General features: G+C 53.6%; 1 protein-coding gene across 3 annotated transcripts in view; it reads left to right on the forward strand.

Annotated features, from left to right (window-relative positions):
- Positions 1–3,126: 3,126 nt before the first annotated feature.
- MGAT5B (alpha-1,6-mannosylglycoprotein 6-beta-N-acetylglucosaminyltransferase B) overlaps positions 3,127–25,297 on the forward strand; it is a 70,642-nt gene continuing 48,471 nt past the window's right edge. For all 3 annotated transcript variants that reach the window (XM_055700828.1, XM_055700829.1, XM_055700830.1), the window contains exons 1-2: positions 3,127–3,427; positions 9,844–9,956. In XM_055700828.1, coding sequence (XP_055556803.1) covers positions 3,360–3,427; positions 9,844–9,956 — 181 coding nt within the window. In that variant the 5' untranslated portion in view covers positions 3,127–3,359. The remainder of the gene's footprint in view (positions 3,428–9,843; positions 9,957–25,297) is intronic.

Raw genomic sequence — 25,297 nt, forward strand, 5'->3', positions numbered from 1 at the left:
CAGCAGAGAGAACCCTGCCTGGCCCCCTGGCCAGCACTGTGAGTGCAACTGCTTCCTGCGGACCCCAGCACCCCCCAGGCTGCGCATACGGGACGTGCCTCTCCCCACCTCCTCCCCAGCTCCGGACAATCCCTCTCCCACATGGCTTTGGTGGGCTTGGATTGAGGTTGGGTGTTCTGCAGCAGGAGGTGGGAGACCTGCAGCAAGGGGAGCAGCGGGCTGTGGTGGTTGCCCTGCCTCCTTCCCTCGCCTGGCCGTAGAGGTGTCCCTGCGCATCGGGGTTCCCCACTAATCACCAGTTCACAGGATTTTGCGTTTTGCCTGTTGCTAATGGGGCTGTTACAACATCGCTAATGCCTGGGCGCTGCCGGGCAGGGCAACGGAGAGTTACAGCCTGATGTGCTGACCGGAGCCAAAAGAAAAGCTCGTTGAATGGAGATTGCCAAGAGCAGATTTCTGCATTTATTTTATTTTATATTTTTCCCTGGCTGGCACTGCAGCAAGCACCCAGAGGAAGCCAAGGTGGCTGAGCTGCCTTCTGCCTGCCCTAGAAGCAGCCAGGTCATCAGGGGGCCATTGTCAGCCCTGGAGGGAGGTGTAGGAGCGGCACAATCTCTTCTCTGCTTCCTTTCCCCTCCCCAATGACCCTCACCCCTAAGACTTACAAAATTAATGTGTCATGCCTTGCCATACCCCAGCCTTTTCCTGCTGGGAAGCTGCTGCCATTGGTCTCAGGGAAGAGCTGCCACTTGGCATGACCCAGAACCCGTGTGATGTGCAGAAGGACCTTGGCACTAGCCTTATGGAGGTGAGACGGGGGTCCCGTCCCACAGCAAAATTCATCCCACACTGGAACTCTCGTAGACCCCTGCTCTGCAGTGGCTGGGATGGGATGCTCTTGGGAAGGCCCAGCCGGCTCCTGGCACACGGGAGGCAGTGATTTGGCTGCTCCATTGACCAGTTCATGTTGTGTGTTTACGTGCATTAGGAAGATTTCCAGCTGAGCTGGTCTCAGAGCAAAAGGCTCTGCCTCCTGCTGCTGGCTGGAGTGGTGCAAGAGCAGCAAGTGGAAGAACACCAGGTTTTAAAGTGGTTTTACAGCTCAGATGAGGGCTGAAGGTCTCCTGTCAGAGGAGCAGAAGCTGGGAATGGAGATAACAAGCAGGAGCAAGGACATCAGGGGTGGCAGGATCCCCACAGCACCTTCACTAGTCTGCTGCTTCCCTCCTTGCCCAAAGGCCAGGTTAAGAAAACCAGGTGTTTTTTCCAGAGAAGGCCAGATGCACCGAAGACTCACAGCTGCACCTAAAATGGCAAGGGCTGAGGCCCCGCAGCTCGAGTTGGGTGTCTGTCCAGCCCAGTGGATCTGCATGGCCGTGTCCATAAGGTCCCCATGGGATGTGCTGCGGGGAGGGGTGTCCTTGTCAAGATGTTGGGCTGCCTGCATGGAAGATCAAGGAGAGCTGACCTAAGGGTTTGTATTTGGCTTGACAGTGCTGACTGCTGTGTCTGAGCCATGCTTTCTGCAAATCCTCAGTCTGTGTGTCCATTTGCCTTGGCCCGATATTATTCTGCTCAGACCTGGTGTGGCAATGACACCTTCCCTTTCCCCTGCCCATGAAAAGTGTGCATGAACACGTAATTCCTTTTGTATTTATGAAACCCTAAAGGATAGGTTTCTTCTCACTTCTTGACAAAAAGTGCTGCTTCATAGAGAGAAAGTGCTGTTCCGTGGAAAATTTTCAGCTGTCTTCCCTCTCTGAGCTTGCCTGTGGCTGCTGCTGTTGCAGCATACGCTACCTGGAGCCCTGCTGGCTGAAGCCACCCCTGGTTTACATCAGGGAGAAGGAAGCAGAGTGAGTGCATGGGATCCCTATGGAAATCAGAGCTACGGTATCACAACAGAGATAATACGGCATTTCCTCTTCACCAGCCTCGTGGGAAAACACCGGGATTTTGCACAGGCAAAGGAGCTCACAGATTATAAAGAGGGGGTGGTTGGCTGCTTGGCGCTGGGGGGTGTGTGTTGTAACTGCACAGCACTCGCAGAGGAGATGGCCAAGCCATGCCGGGCTGTTGGGGTTGGAGGAACATTTCCTGCCCATAAGCAAGTGGGATGGAGAAGGGCTGGGAAGGACCATGGGAAGAGAGCATCCCACCCCGGGGATGGCAAAGGGGCAGCTCTCCCTCCGTGTCACCCTATGCCTTATGGTGCCCATGGTGATATCCAGTGCAGAGAGGGATGGCCAGCACAAGGGGCCCCTGTTTGCCTCACAGCCCACCCCCCCCGTCCCAGACTGGTCCTGGCCCAGTCTCCTTCCAGCTTTCTGCAACTGTGTGCTCACGCCGCGCGCCAATGCATCCCCTGTGTCGCCACTGCTGGGGTGCACCTGGGACACGGGGTGCCCTTGAGTCAGGGGCTGGAAACGGGGTGCCTCCGGCCCTGCGCACATTTGGCTCCTTTAAGTCCCAAGCTCTGAGAGGCTTTTTGCCTGTCACCTTTCACACATGAGCTGGAAACACCTCTGCTGAGCTCAGCAGCTGCTTCTCCTGCCTCAGCTCTCACGGCCCCTTCCTTGCCTTCCCAAGGACGCCTCCCAGCCCCGGCCCCCATGCCACCCTGGTCCTTTCAGCAGCACCCAGGGGTGTCCCGGTGCATTGGGAAGCCACGTTGTGGACTGTGACCCCCCCAAAAGAAACCCGGGTGATGGGGAAGCAAAGCTGCAGGCCAGGGCTGTCCGAGTCAGGGTCCAGACACCCCCCCCTTCCCCCGAATCAGGGCTTGCCCTCCTCCCCGCAGCCCCCCAAAGCAAACAGCACCCGTGGGAGCTGCACGGTGGCGCTCCTGCTTTGACCCCCCCACTTTTCCCACCGAGGGCCGGCCCCGGCTCCCCAGGTCACCACGCCGGGGGCTGTTACCCGCCCCGGGATGCACCCCCCCGCCGCGTAACGGCCACCTTTCCCGCAAATGCCCCAACCCGGGGGCAGCCGCCCCCCGCACGGCCCCGGCCCCCCCGCTCTGCAGCCGGGCTGCCGCTAGGTGGCACTCGGCGCCCGGCGCAGCCTGCGCGGGGCGGTGCGGGGCGGAGCTGCCTGCGCGGGGCTGCGCGGAGCGGGGCAGGGCGCGGTGCCCCGCACGGGCTGCGCGGCGCGGAGCGGAGCGGCGCTGGCCCGCGATGGGCTCGGCCGGCAGCGGGTAGGGGTAGGGCGGGCGGGGAGGTGCTCCGCGCCCGCTCCGCGCCCCGCCATGCGCCCCCGCGGAGCCCCGCGCTCCGCCCGCTGAGCCCCGCTCGCTGCCTCGGTGGGTGGGGGGGGGTGCGGGGGCCGCCCCCTCCCCGCTCCCCCCGCAACTCTGAACCATGATCACAGTCAACGCGGATGGGAAGATAATGGTCAGAAGATGCCTCGTCACCTTGAGACCCTTTAGGTAAAGTTATTCCCTTGTCCCTCCTCCCGGCTCGCCGCCGCCTGGCTCGGCCCCTGCGGTTGTCGGATGCGAAGCGGTTGTCGGAGCACATTTTGCGGGGGAGGGGGCGGTTGACCCCGGATCAGGATGTCAGCGGTCCTGGCAAGTTTGCCCGCGGCTCAGCGTGCGGGTCCGCAGCCCTCGCTGTCCGGCGGCTGCCGATGCGCTCGCCGCGCCGGTGCCCTGGGGTAATGACAGGGCTGTTTGCCGCTGCCTTTTCTTAATACCGTCCTCGGGGATGTTGGTACGCGGGGGGAGTCGGTTCCTCTGGTTTAAATCCGCTAGTGCCGATGGGAATGTTGAAACCCACCCTGAACTGGCGGCGGGGCTGGGGTATCATTAATACCCAACTGGCCAGGGTCGATATCCAACCTGAAACCCTCCGGCTCCAGCACGCCCGTGCCCACCTATTGCTTTTTTCCCCTTGGTGTAACTCTCTCCCATTTCTGCCTCCATGCATTCGCTTCCCCTCTCCAGTCCTTGCTCTCCAGCTTCCTTATTTTACCGGAGACGCGCTTTGCTTGCTCCCAGGCTTGAGACACATGGGAGATGCCAGGAATTGCTTGGGTTTTCGCTGGGGTGAGGGACTAAAAACCCACAGAAGGGGCAAGTGCCGGCGGGTGAAGCACAGGGTGGGGTGAGCCCAGCTCGGCGGTTGCCAGTGCTCCCTGCTGTGTTTGGGGGCCGGGGATCACCTGGGATCACTGGTGGGATCTGCCCCGGTGCCTTTTTGCAAAGCCCAGGCTACCACCTGGAGCTGAGCGGGAGGACAGGGCTCTGCTTGCACTGCTGGCTTGTGCTTGGGGTGGGAGATATTGTCTCCCCGGGAGCTGCCTGGCTCTGCGCTAGCGGGTGGACCGGAGGGATTCCTGCTGCCAGATCCCACAGCAGTGCCCTGGGGCTGGGGAAATTGGCCAAGGGGATGTCAGATGCAGTGGTGGAGCAGGGATGTGAGGATCCCCACGGCTCGGGCTTGCTCCGAGCATGAGGAATGACTGTCAGAGAGGTGGGAAGGACACGTGCACCCCAGGGGTATGCTCTTTACTTGGTTATTTGCTTTCTCAAGTGGGTTTGAAGCCTGTAGTGAGGAAGTAACTGGCCAGAGCATCCATCGCCTCTGGGGCAGGGGAAGCACACCTTCAGCACTGACCTAGGATCAGGATGGGGAAGCGCAGGGAGTGAGCTGCAGGGTGATCACAAAGTCCCACTGGACGTGAGGATATGTGTGGATGAGGGGCTTGTGATGGCAGGAGAGCACTGGGCTGGAGGGTCCCCTCTTGTTAACCAGTCAGGTTTTCCCTGTGTGAGAGAAGAAATTCCCAAGATGCAATCCTAGCTGTCCCTCAGTGTCCAGCTCACCCCTCCATGTCATGGTCCTGCACCACCTTGCTCCCAGCCCAGTGTGGGCAAGCATTGGCACTGCCCTACTCCAGCCGTAACCTGGTGCAAATCAGTACTGCTCCCCTAAAATCAGCACCCCACATTCTCAGCTGATGTGAATCAGGGATGATCTACCGGAGTGGGAGAATATACTGGCAATCAGGATGGGGGTCAAGTAGATCGGGTGCTTGTTGCCGGCTGGGCAAAGCCTTGCTGCTCTAGGGAAGCCCACGGTGCGATCCCCTGCCTGGTGTGGACTCCTGGCAGCAGTGCCATCAGCAAACAGTGAACAGGAAACCTGACCCTTTGCACCAAAACATTTCATTTAACCATGCTCCAGACATGCCAACCAATGCAAAGCTCTGAGCTGTGAAAGCACCTGCAGCAAATGGAAAGGAGAGAGAGAGCAAATCTGTGTAGAAACGTCCAAGGATGGCTCTGACTTCATCTCAGCAGGAAAGGGTGTTTCATTTGTGACTGCCAGATTCAGGCAAGAATTCACTATTTTGGAGCCCTGGTCCAGCTTGCCCAGCTCTAGGTTTTGCAGAATGTGGGGAGTTCAGGCAAGTTTGCCAGCTGGAAACCAAAGCCAGGCTTTCCATGTGTCTGTAACATTGGCCAGTAAGAGAATTCACTCTAGTCCCCTTTGTGGAGGATGATTCCCACTGCTGAGCATCATTTTGACAGCACCGTGATGGTGTTGGGCTCTGAGCAAAACTGGGTTTTCAGGAGAGGGAGCATCTTTTATTAGCCTGACTACTGCTGCTGTTGGAAATTGTTGCTCGGCTTTTGAGCTTAAGAGACTTGGGTGTTGAAAACTTGTCTAAAAAAATCCTACCTGTCCCTGTAGGCCTTGGTCTCACCATGCACCTGCATAATATTCTCCCTGCAAGTCCCAGCTGAGTGATGCAGCACCATGGACAGACAGTCCCAATGTCATAGCTCAATCCCACTGGGTGCTGCTGGCCTTCCTCCCCTCACCTTCCTCCAGCTCATTGCTCAGACCCTCCTGGCTGCATCCAGCTTTCAGTTCCATGGGCCAAAAATGACTGGGGTGTCACTTCCAATTTTCACTAAAGACTTAGAGAATTTGGCTTCCTTCTCTTTTGGGCACCATGCCAGAACCCAGAACTATGAACATTTCAGTGGGGAGGATGTGGAGAGGGACTTGGCACCAGAACCGTGCCCAGGCAATTAATTAAACGTGATGTGGGATGACAGGCAAAACCAGCATGCAGAGTAGATGCTACTTGGTGGTTGGAGCTCCATGGTCTTCAGTGATTTAGGATTTTGGGGGCAGAGGACCTAGTGCATTTGATGGGCAATTTGGAAGATCTGGGGTCGAGTCTGTTTTACCTGCTTTGCAGTATTTGTTTTCTGCATAAGGAGTTTCTGCTTAGTTAAGGCTGGGCCAAGCATTTTTATTCACCTGGAGAAGATCAGCACAAAGTAAAAGAGATGGGGTCCTCGGGCTCAGAGCCCATCCCTGCAGCATCCCTGCTCTGTGGAGTGATGCTGCTGGGCTCGATCTGCTTCTCTCCTAAGCATATCAATTCCAGTTATGCTCTAGTCTCTCTCTTTTTTTTTTTTTAGGGAAAAAACCATCCTGAGTCTCCCCTACTCTCTGTAATCCAGTCAAAATGAAAAAGATTTTGTCTCCTAATGAGATGCTAGAGCACAGATCACTTTTGTATCTTTTTCTTTCCTTCCTCCTTTTCTTTCCTTCCTCCTTTTCTTTCCTTCCTCCTTTTCTTTCTTCTCAATGTTTAACCATCACTCCTTGCCAGAGTATAATTATGAAGATTAAAATGCATAAACAAGGTCTTGCATAATGATGAAGATATTGTCAGTAGGAAGGCTGAGAATGAAGAGCAGGATCAGATCTGATTATTTAATCAGGTGATACTTCGTTAAAATGCCCGTTGGGGAAGGGGGCAGCTGGCAGCAGGATGGAGCTTTAGGGTGGGTTTTGTACCATGACGTGCTCCCAGGGAGGATCCTTGGTCATGGGGCATGGCTGGGCTTTGACCTCCTCCTCCTCCAGCTTGTGCCTTCTCTACTGTGCTGTTGTCCTTTCCTGCTAGGGAGGTGCCACGGCAGACAGCGTTTCCTCTGCTCCTGCTCCAAGGATAAATTCAGCCCTCCAAGGCCAAGCTGGGTGCTGCAGTCCCTTCCATTTGTGTTCCTGAGAGCCTCTTCCAGATCAAGCACTGTGCTCTGTGGCCGGGCGCAGGGTGTGATAATGGGAATGGACTCATGTCCCTGAATCGCTCCTGCTCCAAGCAATTTGTGGGGCACCATGTTGTATTGAAGCATCAGGGATGCTCAATCACCTCCCTGCCAGAGCTGGACCACAGCTCTCTGGAAACCCTTCTCTGAGGTCTGCTTTGGGAAAGGGGATGAGGTCCGTAGTCATCTCTGCATGCAAATACTGCAGCTCGATGGTTCATCAGCATCTGCTGGGGAGAGGATGGCTGTGCTCCACCAGCAGCTGCTTGTAGGGCACACCAGCTGTGCCTATAGCCAGGCTTTTAGGGATGGAAGTCTGGATTAGCCCAGTGAACAATGCTTTTTACAGCTTGTTTAAACTGCTTTCCAGCCCCCAGGGCAGGCTCATTCAGAAATAAGAGCTGCTTCACTCCCAGAGTGCATGCACAGGGATGTCGGGCAGTTTCACTGATGCACTTGAACATCCCCTTTCCCAGGTGGGTCAGCTCTCCCAATGCCTGGCTGTGGGTCTCCAAAAGGATTAGCAAGTGTTTGTGCTGGTTTTGTGTGCTGCTGGCAGAGCTTGTTAAGGCTAACAAGCCCAGGATGTTTCTTTTACTCTTGATTAGGTGTGAGGTGAGAAGGGGATGAGGAGCTGCAGGGTTCTGTTTGTCCGAAGCCCCTGGCCAGGTGATCCTGATCTGCTGTGACCCAGCTGGGGATGGGGCAGGGCTGATGCCTGGGAGCCAGGGCGGATGGGTGGTGTTAGATGCCTGTCTGCAGCGCGCAGGGCTGGAGAAACCCTTTGCTTTTGAGCTGCCTGATGCTGACAGCAAAGCTGCCCTGGGTCTGGGGCTCAGGTGTGTGTTGGCTCCGTGAGAGCAGCATCAGAGTTGGTGGGATGGAGGTAGGGAGCTTGTGGGGTCCTGTGAAGGTACCATGTCTTGTCTAGGAGGCTCTCCGGGCAGGGCGAGCCTGGCCATGCTGTACTGGAACAGTAGGGACCTGCCCTGGGAGCTCCTCCAGTAGATCTTTCCAGGGAAGGCCAGTCCTTTTTGAGTTGCTTGACGCTGTACTTCAGGTCTCCAAAACATCTCCTGTAGCTAATGAGTGCTTTGAAGGAAGTTGCTTTAGTTGCCAGCCCTTTCCAGCAACAGATAATTGCGATGCTGGCACGTTGTAGTCCAGACTTAATGGCTGGCTCCTAATCCTTTGCCTTTTAACTGCACAATAATGATGAGATGGAGGGCTGTGGTGTTCCTTTGCAACCCTTTCTCTGGAAAAGCCTGGTTTCAGCTTTGGGTGGCTCTGCTGCGTTTCCGTGCGCAGCTCCTGAGCCCTGCGGATAATGCTGTGAACTTGCAAAGGAGAGTTACAGGTTCCTGTCCTCGGTGGCTTGGTTCCCTTTGGCTCTGGGATGCTGGGAGGCAGAAATGCCAGCAGGCACCCCTACGGGCTTGCTCAGCTCACCATCTCACACAGGATTTGTCTATTTGAAGGCGAACTGTTGTTTCACGAGGCTGGCTGGCAGTTGTCTTTTCTCTTTCTCCTCTTTGAAATTTTTCTTGGGTTTAACTGGCTGAGATCCTCCGTATAGCCATGGCTCTGGGACCTGTCGTACATGGTGCCTGGCAGTGGCTCTGCTGGGGCTGTGCCTGTGTGTCTGTTGGAGGATGCTGCACCTCCATGGAGACTTGGAGGCAGTGGCAGCATCTCCAAGCAGTGGAAAGAGACCAGGCATCCAATCCCTCGGTGCAGCATGCTCTGCTTGCATGCTGGGGAGATGGGGGGGGGGCTTGGCTTTATGCTCCCTGGTGCACAATAACCCTCCTGCTTGCACAGAGCTCCTGCCTTCAGCCTTTGTACCCTCCCCAAAATTTCTGGCCTGAATTTGGCCTGAATAAGAGCAGCGCTGAGGGCTCCTGCCTCTCTTGCAGCTGGAGGTGACCACAAGCTCAGCTGGGAGTGACGTGTGGGTCAGCATCCTGCCTGGTGCATCCCCATGGGAGCTGCTTTCCTACCAGCCCAGATGAACAAAGTAGCAACGGGATGGTCCCAGGCCACCGTGTGTGCTGCCAGTGTGGGTCCCTCCTCGTTCTGCTGTGCACAGGGCTGCCCGTGCCGTGCAGGTGATGCTGGACACAATGGCAAATACCAGTGACCTAGTTACAGGGGGAACAAAAGACCGTTTTTTTTTTTTTAAAAAAAAAGTTTTGGTTTTTATATTTTTAGATCCTTTGGGAGGAAGGGAAGGTACAAGGTCTTTCTTTTTTCCGGACTCTCCCAGGAGGAAAATGGGTATTGTTTATTGTGGTGGTTCCTATGGTGTGGATGAATGGCCTGGATCTAGTGGAGCATGGTAAGGGCTTTCCCATCTAAGATGCAAGTCCTCCGTTCCCTCTTGAAGCCTGCCTGTTGGAGCAGACTGCAGGGATTTTGAAGGGTATTTTCAGGCAAAACCCACCTGCTTGGTGCCAGTTTGGGCAGCAACATCTTAGGACTCTTCGTGAAGCGTGTGTGGGTCTGGCTGTGGTTGGGTGAGTTACTGGTGTGCTCTTATGGAACTCTGGCCACAGAGATGCTCCTTGCCCAGGCTGGGTGGTGTGAGCCATGGGGATGGAGCAGTTGGGAAGGAGGCAGGGATTGTTCAGGCTGCCTCTTCCAGACACCCCAAAACAAAGCGGCTCCTGCTGGGGGTTACCCCAGGGGCATGAAGGGTGGTGGGGCTATCCCAGGAGCGAGCTGGTTCCTCATCACACCTTGCTACAGCTCTGCTTTCCCTCACACAGGATATTTGTGCTGGGCATTGGCTTTTTCACCCTGTGCTTCCTAATGACATCGCTGGGAGGGCAGTTCTCAGCCAAGCGCCTGGGGGACTCGCCCTTCACCATCCGGACCGAAGGTAAGCATGGCTCCGTGCCCGTCCTGTCCCATGTGATGCTCAATGACCCCTGCATGCATGGTGCAGCCGAGCTGACGAGCACCAGGGATGCAGGGAGGATGGTGCTTCGATGCCTCTGTTCCCAAGGCTCCCTCCTGACCCATTTCAGGGATGTCAGGACAGCTCAGGGTCCTGTTGGCTCTTCTTGCTGTGGCGTGGAGCACTTTGCAGCCACGTGGCTAAAACCTGGCAGTGTTTGCATCCAGAGGTGTACAGGCACAGCGGGGACACGTGTGTGCGGGAGTGTGGATGCTGACCGTGGCTCACAGCAGAGGGATGGGAAAACACCAGTGGCTGCGGCTGGTGGAGTCAGACCTTCAGCTGGCAGAGGTGTGGGCTGCATGGGCTGCACCCAGTCTGACGTGCTGAAGATTTGGCTTGGGTGCTTGGAGAGCTCAGTGATTTTGAGCAGTTTTGGTCTGCAGGGAGTAGAAATTGTTCCTTAGGGATGGGAAAATAAAAGGCCTTTGTGGTTCTATGGAGGTACTGAAATGTAGAAGATAAATATTCTGATTTTTAGCAAGTGTGCTTTCTGTTATATTTTTTAAAACACCTGTTTTGGCAAGATGTGCAGTCAGCTCAGGAGACAGCTTCCATGGTGGGAGGGTTGTGTCCTGCCCGTGTGCTGAATTGAGCTTTGCCCTGAATTTTTTTCTCTGTGGCCCCAGCCTGGAACAGCATGACTGAACTGCAAAGGGGGAAATGTCCAGCTTGAACTCTGGTGAGCAGGGTGAGATAGGCTTGGCCGGGCCACCGTGGTCTTCCCCTCCTCCATACCAAACGCATGGAAGGATTTGAGCTCCCTAGCCTTGCCTGGAATGTGATTTTGGGGCATTAGATCCTTTCCTTGTGGTGCTCGAAGAAGCCCTAGCTGCTTTCCTACAGGAGAGGACTGAAGTGGCGGTTTCCAGAAGTCTGATGGTGCTTGTCAACCACTTAGTTGATTTTCAGAGAGACTGATGTGCAGCCTGCGGCAGCTGGCTTTTTCTCCCCCACGGGTGGAGCACACGGTGGCTGGCGTTTCTCCCTGTGATCCCCTAATTGTTCCCATCACCAACTCCATTAAGCCCCTTCTCCAAGGAGCTGGTGTTTGCCTGGTTGGGTTGTCCCCAGCCGGAGCCAGAGCAGGCTGCAGGATCGGTGCCTTTCCGTATTTTCTGTGTGGTTTACCACGTTTGGGGTACCTGCCCCTGCGGCAAGGGTGGGTGCTTTGTTAATGTCCCTGTCCCCATGCCAAGCGCTGCTCCCAGGATAGCTGGTGACTGAAACCTGGTCATATAATACATGATTTCTTCCTTCTTGGGATGAGAAGCAGCATGTGAGGAGGGTGGGCAGAAGTCTCTGGACCACCACCTTCTCCAAACCTGGCTTTTGAAGAGATGGGTCCTGAAAAGATTCCTGAGTGTGGAATAAAAAGTGTCACTTGTTACAGCTGCCTTCTGACCCAGGAGAGCCCCAGCATCCTCTGGGAGTTTGCAGAGAACTAGAAGAAAGGCAGAGAGGGACCTGAGTAACTGTGGGACCAGTGTGAGCTGAGGGTGGCACAGGTCATGCTGCAAACAGCAGCAAGGGTTTCTAGAAGCCTGCAGAAGCCCCTGGTCCCACCCCAGAGGACTTCAAAGTTGTGGTGAAATTGTAGAATCGTTTAGGTTGGAAAAGACCTTTAAGGTCATCAAGTCCAACCATTAACGTAGCACTGCCACCACTAAACCGGGTCCCTAAGTGCCCCGTCTACTTGTCTTTGAAATACCTCTGGGGATGGTGACTCAACCACCACCCTGGGCAGCCTGTTCCAGTGATGGCAAAAAGACAATTATTCAGATTCTTTATCCCCTTTCTGGATGCCTTAGAGTAGAATAGCTTTTCCCATTCTTTTTCTTGTCATCAATTTAACCCAGGTCTTTGAGTCCACTGATTCCCATCCTTGCGTGTCTCCTGTTTACCAGGCACAACGTCAGCGCAGCCTTGGAGCTGGATCAAAAGAAACCTCCTTGTTCAGGCTCTCACACCTCAGAGTCCTCCACACTCATTGCTTTAGGTGATTAAATCAAGGTGTGCAAGTGGGTTCACCTTCTTCCATCCGAGCTCCTGGCCATGGTGGGTCCCATTGGCCCTGCGGGGTGGTGTGCTGTGAGCGCCTGCCTTGCCGGCCAGGAGCGATGCCCGCTCCTTGGCTCCAAGGCTGCGTGGTGTGGGTGTTGCTTCTGGTGATTGCTGGTTTGTCTCTTTTCAAGAAGAAGATAAAAATTATGATCAAGGTCCTCTAATTTTTCAAGCTTTTGGACTTTAAGGTCTGTGTCTGGCTAAGGGAAGTCCTCCTTCATTAGCAAGCTCAGAAATTCAATGTAAAACTTTTTTTTTTCCTCCCTTCTCCCTGCCCCCCCCCCCCCCCCCCCCCGGATTGAATTGCCAAGCAAGGTATTGCTTCCAAATAAATTGCTGGAAATGTTGCTGTTGCTGTGTTTCTTGTTGGGGAAGGTTTGGTTTGTTCATGATCTCACACATTGTTTTGAAACATGAAGCATCCCCTCTCCTGTCTCTGGAGGGAGGATGCTGTTTCGGAAGGTTATATGCTTTGTCCCCAGGGTTTGGCAGGCACAACCTGAGAGACTTTCTAGCTCTTTAACACCAGGTTCAGGCTGTTGAGGTTCAGCCTTTCCCATGATGCTGGTACCTAGGGACCGGCTGTCCTGTGTGGTAAGTCGCTGTTCTCAGCACAGCTCCCCGCACACAGCGCAGCTACATGGGATTAGGACCCCTGAAAGCAGAGCGGGACCAAGACCTCAGGGCATGCACAAGGCTGGAGCTGGCTAGGAGCCGGCCAATGTCACTGTGGACCCCTCGCTGTCACCTTTGAAATGCGGCTGCTGTGGGAGGATCTCATGGCTGGAAAACCCAACTGTCGCACCCATGGAAAAAGGCAGGAGGGACGATGCATGCAAGGCAACCTCACTGGTGCCACTGGGAAATGGGGAGTGGGAAGCTGGTGGGGTGAGGAAACCCCATCCTTGGAGACTTTCAAAACACATCTGGCTGATGTGAGGTCTGACCCCAGGTCTGCTCTACTTGGAGCAGGAGATCCCTCCCGGCCGGGGTGATGCTGAGCTGACATGGAGGGGCACCGAATGTGTGTGTCGAAGTTGGTGCGTGTCGATGGGACCAGAAATGGATATACTTCTTATTAGTGCTGTGAAGTCTCAATGGGTCTGTTTGAATAACAAAGTGGCATTTAGTTAACATGCGTTATGGATCCCAAGGAAACCCAAGAAATATTGCTGGTTGTTATTGTTGCTGTTAAGCACACAATGCTGGTCTGAAGATGAGCTCAAAGGAGCAGGTTAATTTTGCTAGGCTGATTAGCTCTTGATGTGAGTAATAGTGGGAATTGGGCCAGTATTGGCACAGACCTGGACAGGTTCAGGGCTGTTGGCTTTGGAGGAGTTGATGGGTGCGTGGCCCCAGGTCTGCCATGGGTTGGAGCCTGGGCTTGAATATCTGCTGGGACAGGGCTCCCAGTGTGAAACCTCTGGAATGCACTGGTGGTCCCACCTGGGGAAGGAGCCTGGTCCTTGCTGCTGCTCTCGTCTCTGCATGGGCTCATGAAAGCATTGGGTTTAATGGGCTCTTTTGAGCATTATTCATTCATTAATTTTGCATTGCAAGCTGGCAGCATCCTCTCCCCATACACTCTGGGTGTGGGCTGCTTTGCCAGCATCACCGGTGTATTTAGTTGAGTATGTTTGTGGCTAGTGAGCACCAGCTTCTGTGGTCCTTCCTGGGGGTGATCCTGGCTTTTGTGGCTGTTGGCTCTGGTCCTTGTTTCCACGTATCTTGCCAGGCTCAGCAGCGATGCTGTGCAAGTGAAGCTGCCCATGCACTTAAATGCCTGCAGGGTTGGGGCGGCCCCAAAGAGCTGGGGGTCAAGCACCTGGGCACTTAAAAATCATTTGCATTGGAGAGATCCTGTTGGGTTGTGGATAAGTGGTGAAGCTCATGGTTCATGGCTCAGTCTAGGCTGGGACTGTTCCTGTTTCTTCCTGGGTGTCCTGGGCAGCCCAGCACTGAGTGTTGGATATCTCAATCCAAGGGGAAGCTTAGGAAAATGCCCCAGACTGGCCCAGAGCTGTCCTGGCTTCTGAACTGTGTGAGCAGCCAATTAAAACCAAAATGAAGATAGATGTGAGGCAGGAGCATGAAAAGGAGAAATGGATAATGTCACAGTCCAAAAGTTAATCCCATTTTTAATTTTATTTTTGTATATGAATCTCCTTCTCAGAGGCTCTCTCCAAAAGCTGAGTTTCTTGGTGTTTGCCAGAAATCATTCCTCAGATGGCTTCTCTGCTTGGTGATTCGATGCAGCAGAGGCTTTGCGTCTTAACAATAAATAAAAAACCCTTCTGAAATGCAAGTTATTTTATCCTAATCTGCTGCTGTCAAGTAAACACAGACAAAGAATGGTTCCTTTGTTTTGAAATGGCCACTGAGAGAATTTGTTCTACAAAGATCTAGATTAAAAAAAAGAGAATAGACAAGTCCATAAATTTTGAATGTGGGAGACACTTTGGGAAGGGCTCTAGGCTCAAGAGATTGTTTTCTGTGCCCTCTTCTCTTGTCCTCCTTAGAATTTAAAATGTTTGGTGGTTTGTTTTTTTTTCCCCCCCAAGCATCTTTGTTTTGGTTTTGTTTTACTGCTGGAGTCAAATTGTCTTGGGGCAGGGGGCTGATCCTGAAAAAACACCAGAATCTTTAATCGTGGTGATTGCAGCGGGGCTGGGGAGGGGTTTGGCCGTGGTCCCTCTGCCCGCTGCTGTGCCCCAGCCTGGTCTGGGCAGTGATGTACGTCCTGGTCCTGCTGGTGGAGCTTGCTGCTGCAGGGGATTAGCGGAGGAAAACAGGTTAAGTGTTAGAACATGATTAGATGTGGCTGGAATACTGCCTGCAGCTGCTGTAGGTAGTTTTAAAAGATGGGAACACTTCTGATTTCTCCTGCTGTTGGTTCCTGTATGGTAGGGTATGAGGTGCTGGAGGAATTTGCTGCAGACCCAGGGGATGTGTAGGACAGGTCCTGATGTCCCAAGATAGCTGGAGCTGAGCTCTGCCCTCGCTGTGGGCTGCTGATTCTTGCAAGAGGGCTCTGATTTAATTTCAGCTGACCTCAGTGGTACTTTGATGCAAGTGCTTTGAGTGGTTCATGCAGATATAGATATCTCAGTGCTTGGGGTCTGCGTGCTGCAACAGCAGTTCTCACACTGCAGTCTTTGAGTCTCCACGCCTTTGGGAAGTGGTGGTTTGCTGAGCACTGGAGTTCTGTGTTTACTGTTCCCATAACTTGTCTTTTCAAACCATTTTCAAGTGTTTCCTGCCTGGATTGATGCTCAGCTTGAGAACTCAACGCCTGCCTTTTTCCACCCCAAACGGAGCTCCCAGCAGCATCTCCAGCTGGTTTCCTGTTGGTGACCACAGTTGGGCTCCTGCATTGTGTTTCCTCAGTGGCTTTGGAAACAGGATCGGTGGGGACAAGGGGACAAAGGAAGGCTGATGAAGAGCTGATTGTAGAGCGCAAGCTGGAAAATGTGAGTGAGCAGGGGTGAAGCACATCCTCTGCAAGGCTGTCGCACCTTGTCCTAGGTTGCTGACACATGCTTTGGGGTCTGATCCTCTCAGGGCTGAAGGATAAGGACTCTGATGGGATATTAAACAGCTTATGGACTGAGGCACGGGGTTCCCAGTCCTGCGCCACTGGGACTTTCTGCAGCTGGGCAATGGTACTTGCCTTAACCTGGAGTCTGGCTGGAGGTGAGCAGTGCACCAGTGCCTGGGGACTTCCCTTGGTCTGTGGCACAGCAGAGGTGCAAATGGCCAGAGAACAGCTTCTGCTGCAAAAGCCTCTGAGATTTGGCCATTCGCTTTCATTTTGCAGGGAAAGAAAATTAAATGTGGAAAAGTTACAGAGACAGCCTGCTGGGGAACCCCCCCTTGCTGTCTTGGGGCACCTTGTCCTGGATGCAGGCTCTGGGTGCAGCTGAGCACTGCTGCTTTCTTGGGGCATCAAAAGGGCTATGGTTTGTTTTGTTAGGGCATGGGACTCCCAGGAGAGGTCCAGCAGACAACAGCCAAGGCACGTTACGCTGGAAATGGTGTTTAACATCACCTGGCAGCAATCTTGCCCTGCCCTCCCCAAACCCAGTACCCCTCCTGTGTCCCGGCTACTGGAGTGCTCTGCCTCTCTCATGGCTGTTGCTTGCTCCAGCTGATGGAGTCTCACCTGCTTAAAGCAATTTCTTCCAACAATGAACATGGGAGAGAGAGGGAGATTGTTTAGGGCTGTGCAGCACAGCTGAATATTTTGGTGTTTGTGGCTTGTTTCTCTCCAGAGCAGGGATGTCGGTGGAGGGAGGCAGGAATTGTGCTGCAGAAGATGATGTTGATATGCAGAAGATAATGCTTGGGGTTTTGTAGGGCATCTTCACCGTTCCAGAGTCATGGTACCGTGAAGCAATGGGATTTTATGTTATTTCAATCCCTTGAATCGCTCCCCGAGGAGCAGAGCAGAAAAGCCAAATAGAAATGTGAGAACCTACATGATCTCCTCGGAGGGGTCCTTTGCTCCCGCTCCTGTCTCTGCTGGTTTTCCTTCTGCTCCAGCAGCATCCCAGCTGGGTTAGCGTGGCCAGGTACCATTGCCGTTTGTTCTCACAGAAGATGCAGAAAGGTCAAGCTCGTATTTGCTAATGATCAGAGTGAGCTTGAATAACTCTGCTGTCCTCCCTCACCATCAACTGTGCTGGGAGGGGGGGAGGAGAAGGTCTGTGTGCACGATCCTGACCTGCTGCGTACCCGCTGTGCTCTGCGTGTGGCTCATCGCGAGGGAGGGCAGCAGGGGAGGGGATGGCTTGGTTCAGCTCCGCCTGTGAGGTCCAGGCTGTGGTGAGATGCTGCTCAGCCGGAAGAGCTTTAAATCAAAACAGAGATGTGTTCGTCCTCACATCCCAGTTTCCTCTCTCGGGAAAGATAATTTCTGGACCCATTTGCAAACTTGGGTCACTGCCACTTGTGACAGATCCCAATCTGCTCCTCAGTTTTTCTGTTCTCAGCAGAGCACATAGATCTTCTGACAGTAGCTTGAGTTGGGCAAAATACCCAAAAGTTGCTTTATGGCTTTAACAATCCCTTTTCTTACCTGACCTCGCTGGAGAGAGCATCTAGGAGTGAGCACTTGGACTGCTGCCTCCTTGAGGTGTGACACGCAGTCATGTGGTTCCAGGGATGCTTGTATTCCCTTTGCTTTTGAAAAGTCATGCAAATTATAAATTTATCTTGCTGCCTTTAATGCATGGTGAAGGTGACAGGAGAACCAGTTGCAAAGCCTCATGTAACCAAGTGATGGGGATGGGGGGGCACAGGAGGGAGCCGGGTGGACTTTGCTGTGCAAACTCGGCATTAATTATTCCCAGTTTCTTCCTGAGTGAGTTACAGCCCTCTCCTGGGCTGCATGTGTAACGTTTTGATGTTGTCTGCTGAGCAGCTCTGGATAACTGTCTGCAGAAACTTGTAAGCAGCTTGTCAGGATCCGCTGCTTGAGCGTGTCTCACTGGAAGGCGCAGGCGGCGACAAGGATGCTTGTCCAGGCACAGGGATGAGGCTATTCTCATGACCTGAATCCACAATTTGCTTATGCAAAACCCTCTCGAAAGGCAGGAGGTTCCCCTCTCTGATCCCCTCTTCCCGCAGGGCCTGTGGGGCAGTTGTCCAGAGTGTTTCCCTGGGTCCCTGCGCAGAGGGTGTGGGCACGTGCTGCCTCCCCGGCACCAGCTGGGACATGCGGGTCCTGCACATCTCTAATGCTTAATTTTTCTGCTGCTGCATCCAGAGCTGGATTAGAGTCTCCTGGAGCCCCTGGGCCATGGGAGGTGTGCCAGCCAGGGGACATCCATGGGGAAGACTGTGCTGTGCAGCTCTTTGGAGGCACTCCAGGCAGCCTCAGGGGCTGGAGCAGCCAGCTGATTCTGTAAGCAGTTGTCTGCTCAGTGCCAAGCCGAGCTGGTCGGTACTGGGAGTACCTCCTTGGTGAGGAGCTGTACTGGGGAAGATGGGCTTTTGATTTTTCCCCCCATAGAAAAATGCTGAGGTGGTGGGGCCAGCTCTCCAGCGGGCCCAGAGTTGCTGCACTCTGGCAGCTCCCACCGCTTGGGACTGTTCTCTTGCTTCCCCGTTGTCCAAGCATTGGTGAGGAGAAGGGGGTTAATGGAGACCCCAAAGCAAGGCAGACCCCAGGTGCAGGGTGAGGGCTTTCTGCTTCAAATGCTGCCTTCCCCCAGCCCCACTCCCTGCTGGCTTGTGCCAGATGCTTGGTTGCTCCAGGGGCTCTTTTAAATGGATAACGCTGCATGCGGCAGCAATAATTTGTTCTGCTTTTCCTGTTGAGTATGGGGAGACTTCTTTAATTATGGGTTAAAGTGGTGCTCTGTGCTGAGGAATGGCTGATGGCAATGGTGATGGGTGCTGCTGAGAGTGGCTGTGCGTGTCAGCTGCCCCGTGCAGCACCCTGCGGTGCGAGTGCTATTGGGTCCACTGTGCTGTGGCAAGAGTCTGCTGCTCGTGCCCAGGTCGAACCCCCACGGTAACACAGACGTGTCCTTAATCTGCATTTGTTTTGGAGCAGACCGTTGCTTTGCCCAGATGGAAAAAGTGTGGGTTGATTAAAAGCATGTGTTCTCTCCCGTGCCTGCTTCTTCTGCTGTCCCCGTGGGCCATCCCGCTTTGGTCCCGGAGCACTGCATCCCCTGTCGGGTTGGTGAACGTGCACTGTGCTCCCATCTCCAACCCACGCTTGGAAAGGAAGCTTAAAGTGGAAGTGTAAAACTTTACTGCTCTTATTAAATTGCTATTGCAGGCAGGGAAACGAGTGCTGTTAAAATAAGGAAAAGAAAGGCATCCATGGGGGCTCCACGTGACACCAGGAGTTACTGCCCACTTCTGCAGGGGTGGGCTGGCGAGGCAAAATGCATATTGGTGCTTTGTAGGGCACAGAGGGGTAAGAAGAAGTGTAAGGGCTGCTGTAGTAGTGGTTAAAGCTTAATCCACCCTGGGAATGCTGCAGAAGTGCCCGTTTGATACAATTGCTGCTCAGAACTGGATGCCTGCAGGCTTAAAAAAAAAAGAAAAAGCCGCTAAACTCATTGGAAGATGGAAGTGGGAATTCATGAGTCTTGAACTGGTGGAGCAGGGATGGAGGTCTCGGTGCAGTGATGTGCATTGACCTCTTCCCTGTAGCCACCGTGTTGGAGGAGGGAGCAGCATCATCCTGCTGGCTCCAGCACTCTGTTATCTCCATAAGCAGCAACTCCCAGGGAATGATTAAATCAATTAATTGATTTTCTATAGCTCATAAGGAAGTCAAATGGCATTTCCATCAACGTGTGATGAGCAAACACCCCACCAAGGCCAGGAGGAATGTTAATGGCTCTTTACGCTTTTATTACCCCTTTTCACTCCTAAATCAAAATTCATCCTGAGCCCGGGAGGCAGCAGGTACTTCAGAAAATAAAACTAGCACAGTGGGAACCATAGCAGCCTCTATAAAAGCTGGTTTTTTCCCACTGATTTATTTGTTTCTCTGGCCTAAACGAGAGACCAGGGTTTGGTTCAGCTCAGGCAGAGATTAGCCAAGGCACATCCCGTGGCTCTGCCAATGCCCCCCGGCTCCTGCGGGCTCTGGTTTGTGCTGCTGCCCCGCTCTGCTGCTGCTGGAAGGACCTGGCTGCTGGGCTCGGCAGCGACTTATGGGTTTGGAGGAAGGGGATGATTTATTCACCCCTGGAAACAGAGTGGCAGGATGCCCGGCACTGTTTGGCCAGTATTTTTGGCTGAAGAAGAGATGGTAATAATTTTGAAAGTGTTAAATTAGTGAGTTCTGCTGTTTCTGAAACATAACATTTTGGGGCAGCTGTAAATAAGACTGTGGGCTTGAGCACTGAACGTGTGGAGCCAGAGGAGCGATGGTGGTGCTGAGCCTCCCAAAGCCTTCCTCTGGCTGACCTTGGGGTGTGCAGATGCTGGGTCGGATCCTTTCTCTGCCCCAGGGCTTTGGGCTGATTTCCTGCAGACGTTGGGGTATTGGACCCTGATAATACGATTTTCCCTGAGGTCAGCAACAGGAGCTGTTAGGAGAAGAACTAGTCTTAAATGCCGATGCCCTTGGAGAGGATGCCTGTCTTGTAAAGACTAAGAACTGAAATGAGGGTTGGTGATGGAGGGGGTCCCTGGCTTATGGGGCTGTGGAGCCACTCTGGGGCTGCCCCTGTGCCGTGGGACTGGTGTGTGCTGCTCCTTACCTGGAACTGGGGGTCCCAGCTGCAAAAGTGGGGTCCAGCTTTGCCTCTGGTGCTGACAGCATCCAGCCCGGCGTGGGGTCCACCTGTGCCCTGGGAGCCCTGGTGTCCTCAGGGCTTTGCTGCTGGCAACTGCCCTTGAGCCAGCCCTGTGCTGGAGCCCTTGTGTTTTAGGAAGCAATTTAAAATCGATGTTAATCTTGTAGTTTGAAAGCCTCGCCTGCAGCATGAGGTGTTTGGAGCACTGCAGAACAGCTTAAAATGCAATTTAAAATAGTGCTGGCTGGCAGTAGAGGACCAACTAAAAATACCCTGCTGGTACTTTTTTAAAAAAAGAAGAAAAGTGAAGTGGGGGGGGGGGGGTGAAAAGGAGGAGAAGGATGAAATAAAAGCTGAAGTGCGGCTTGTGCTGGGGTTGTGTGTATCTGTCTCCCCATCCCCAGCTACCCACCTCCCCCAGCCCATCTCCTGGGACTGCTGGGGAGAGGAGGGGGTGACCCAGTGCGTTTTGCCTGCAGAGTGATGGCTTGTGGCAGGACCTGTGGGACCGTCTCTGTGTCCCGTAGGGGACACCAGGTGTCTGGTGTGTGTGTGGAGGGGGGGGGGGGGGTAAGAAGTAATAAAAGTTGGGAGGAACAGCCCTGCGCTCTCCCTTGTGGCAGTGAAACGCTCTTGTCTGTGAATGTGTCTATTTGTATTGCTCAGCTTCCTGCCTTTTCTTATTTATATGGAAATAGGGAGCGAATATGTGTTAGGGTGGAGATAGAGAGCTGCAGCCTGCTCTTACAGGCATTTTCCTTCGGGTGGGGGGGCAGGGGGAGCTGGTTGGGGTGGAAAAGTGGCAGGAGCCCCTTCTGCAGGTTCAGCTTGGGGGCCTGCACTGAAAGGCTGCCCGGAGGGAGGGAGTGAGACCCCAGCCCCAGCGGGGTTGGTAGGGCGACACTAGGCTGGAGGAGGGCTGGTAGGGCCCTGGGTGGAGGCTGAGGTTTGCCCAGGACCTCTCAGTGGCCTCTAACCAACCTCCTCTCTGAAAGGCAGTGGGGCATCACCACCCTGCCAGGAGTGGACCTGCGGTGTGCTGGGGCGTGGGGCTGCAGAGGGACACTGGGGGTACCGCTGGTCGCTCGTGGAGCCCCTGGCAGTGTGGGAGAGCAGAGCCCAGGGACGTGGCTTTGCCCCGGCTGTCCGGGAGTGGGGTGGGCAGAGCGGTGCCTGCCCGTAGGGGTGGCAAGGTGCTTGCGGGGGCGATTGATGGGGCTGGTTTCCATCTGCTGGTGCTGTTTTGGGCAGCTATGGGACAGCTGGCTGCTGCTTTCAGCCAAGGAACTCTGCAGCACATCGGTGTCATTGTTGGCACCCCCACCCACCCCCAGCTGCGATGTCTCACCCCCAGCATGTAGGGGGCTGTAGGAAAGCCGGGGGGGGGTGTCTATGGAGCCCACAGCAGTTGTGATTGCTGCTGTTCATGGCTGTTAGCAGAGCCCTGGGGTGGCTCCTGCCTGGCTCGGTCATGGCACACGGCTGCCAGCCCCACGGTGCCGGAGCCATCGTGCAGGGCATAGCGGGGCCTCTGCCATGGGCTCTGTCTGCCCAGGGATGTGATGAGAGGGAATGAGAACACCCCTGAGGCTGCACATTTGCCAATGATTGCACAGCAATGGATGAGGGGATGGATAAATCCAGGGGGTAGATGATAGTGGGCAGGTGGGACATAATCTACTTTACCAGCCGGTGACTTAAGTCTGCTTAATTTGGCTGATTACCAGGGAAGCACTTTGTTGCCAGCCGTTTCCAGCAGCTCAGCAGCAGATCGATGGTGAAGCTGGAGCTGTACCGAAGTGTCCGCTTCACTGGCAGCCCCCAAGCTGCTTTGTGGGCACCTCCAGGTGCAAATTGCTGCTGCTGGTGTGACAGCTCCCTGTGTGGCCCCTTGTGCTTTTTGCACTGGGGCTCTGGCTAAGCAGGTCTGTATTTTTCTCTGTATAACTGAAATAAGAAATCCATAGCAGTTTAATGGCAAATGTGGTTGGGTTTGCTGGAGGCAATGACTGGCTGGGTGCTCATGCTGGCAAGCGGGTGCCCTCGAGGAGTGCAGGCACCCAGCGGGACCTGGTCCATCCCCAGAGCAGCTTCCACCAGGGTGGGTGCCAAAGGGATGGAGACAGGAGGTGGGCCATCGCCACCAGCCTCAGCCAGGCTTTGAGCTTTCTTGCTGCTGGTTAATGCTAGGTCTCTGGGCTGTGATTGTAATGGATTATGTGTCAGGGTTAGCTGGAGCCCTTGGCTAGTTGGCTTTTTGGTCTTTTAATCTGCTTGAATCACAATCAATAGTGAAAGTAAATAGAGGAGTGTGGGAGGGGGAGGGAAGCGAAAAGCTGGTGCTTTGCTTCCTGGGAAGCGGCGAGCTGCTGGGGTGGGTGCCCTCCCAGGAGGCTGGGATCTCCAGGACAGCCCCAGGTACCAGCCACTGGAGGAGCTGGGCGGTGAGGTCTGGGTCCAGCTGCACCATGTTTGGGATCCTCCAGTTTCTATTCCAAGAAATCCTTCAAGAGTACATTGTCCTTTTCAGGGGTTTAAGTAGCCTGGAGTTGTCCTTTAAAGGAGAAAAACAAAGCAAAGCAAATGATGCTTTAGATTGAAATTAATTCAGCTGGTATTTTCAATGGACATAAGTAATATCTTACCATCTCTGAGCAAATTCCCTTCTTGTACTGGAGCATTCAGCTGTTGCAAGACAGCCAGGCAGGGATACAACTTATGTCTGAGCAGGAGGGGGAACAAAATCAACAACAAATCAGCCATGTTATGAACAGTGGACATACGGTGGAATTGCATTTTAAATGGCATGGAGATGCTGTGGTGTGCTCACATTGGTCTGCAGAGGCGTGGGTCAAGGCTGTACCTCTGCCTCCCCTTGGTACGGTCAGTGATGGGTTTGTGTGGCCAACGGGTGAGGGAAGCTTTTTCTGACCTTGAAATTGGTCTGGTTTTTGGGTGGAAAAGCTCCCTGTAGTGATGAAGGTGGGGTGTTACCTCCGCGCCTGTGGGGTGGCACCGGTGTCCTGTACCCTCTAGGAGGAAAACACAAGGGATACATTGGACAGGGCACCAGTGTGCAGCTCGAGCACCATTACCCCTACATGTTTCAGTTTCCCGATCTTCTTGGCATGAAGCTGATGCTGAGCAGCATGAGTGTCCCTGAGCAGGATGGGGTTGCATGACCAAGGGAGGGGGAGCTGCCATCAGGGTCCAGCAGCTATACAAAGATTTGAATCAGTCTAAGTGGCTAAAAGGAACATGCCCTCAGAGTGCTATTTTTTTTCCCTCCTGAGGTGTTTTAGCTCCTTTTGGAAACCTCAGCCCAAGTGTCCAAGAGCTCCACAGAAACCTGTGTCACAGGGTGACTGACATCCTGCACGGTCCATCTGTGCTTGTGGAGTGCTGGATGGAGATGGCTCCCAACATGAGCAGTGGTGGGGCAGGGGGAGGATGATGCTCATGATCCCAAAACATGATGCCTGAGCAAGGAAACTCCTTCCCATCTGCTCCTTTTGCCATGGCACAACCTGGGCTTTGCCAGCGCCACTTCACATCACCTCCACTGGTCCCAGCCCTATGCTGGGCTGCCCAGCAGGGAGTCCCCTGTGCCATGCCTGTGCTGGAGATGCTCCATGAAATGCTCCTTTCCCAGCTGCTCTCCGCTCCTGCATGGTCACTGTGAGGCATCTGGCATTGAACTTCACCCTTACCTCCAGGTCTGCACATGCAGCAATACTCACCCACATGCCTGCCCTGGCTCCCGTTCCTGGAGGCTTCAGCGGCAGGTAATGGCAGGGGGTGGGATGCCTGCCCAGGGATGTATTTGCTCCAAGAAGGAATTTTAAAGACAAGTGTATCATTAGTGAATTCCCTGGGGTTTCAACCCATCCAAATCTGAGCATATTGGCTGTTGACTCTTCCACTGGTTTCGCAGAGAAACTATTTCTTCTTCCACTAGACATCACCCTAAGGGGATGCTTTCTTTTTTTTCCCTGATTTCATCCAATTACTTAGCTGTATGCTCTTCTGAAGCACCATAAATAATTCTCCTCCCTCTGCTGTGTTTACCAGCATGTCTCATGAAATCCAGTAAGATATGATTGATTGCAATCATTATTTCCTAGTGCTGCTATGAAAACCTCTGTCAGGTTCAGTGATTGCTTTTAAAGAGTGGCTGCCACTCAGGAAAACTGTCAAAAACCTGTCATACTTTAGCAAACTCCAATTAATCTGTGGACCAGTTTTACTTGTGCTTTCTTTCCCATCATTGGGGATTATCAAGGGTGATTAGAATATTTCTCCTTTGTAATTAGCAGCTTGCTGGGTTTAAAAAAAAAAAAATAAAAGTGGCTCACAGGGCTGTTTTACTGGGTCTTCATGGTATTGAGTCAGGTTTGGGTTTATCCCGTCTGCCTGCAGTGCTGTTCACAAGTCCCTTGGGGATCTTCATCACTGGCTTAAGGGGAGCGGCTGGGGGTGCCACGGGGCTCTCTGCGACCCTCCGGATCCCCATCGCTGGCACGCGCTGTCAGGCAGCCGAGCAGCCATTTGGCGGGTGTCTGGGTCTCCGATTCAGGTTAACAAATTAATCCTGGCTCTTGCATTTTTAAAAGTCGCTTCAGCACTTTTCCTCCTTTCTTTTGGTTTTAATGAGACACACTTTCCAAGAGATGTAATAATCATTGCCAAAAATGTCAAATCGTTCTTGTTATCCTCCTTAAGCTTCTGGAACAACAACAACAACAACAACAAAAGACCAAGAACAGAAAAAGAGAGGTGTTGATGAGGTAGGGCTTTGACTTCATCTCCAAGAGCCAGGGGAAGGCTGGGGGGAGATGTGCCCCATGACAGCTCTGCTTTCTGGCAGGGTGCCTGAAAAGATAACCCAGTGAAGGCTGAGATTATTTATTTTTTTTAATTGCTGTTTTTACT

Source organism: Falco cherrug, chromosome 1, assembly GCF_023634085.1.
Source record: "Falco cherrug isolate bFalChe1 chromosome 1, bFalChe1.pri, whole genome shotgun sequence".
Classification (NCBI taxonomy): Eukaryota; Metazoa; Chordata; class Aves; order Falconiformes; family Falconidae; genus Falco; species Falco cherrug.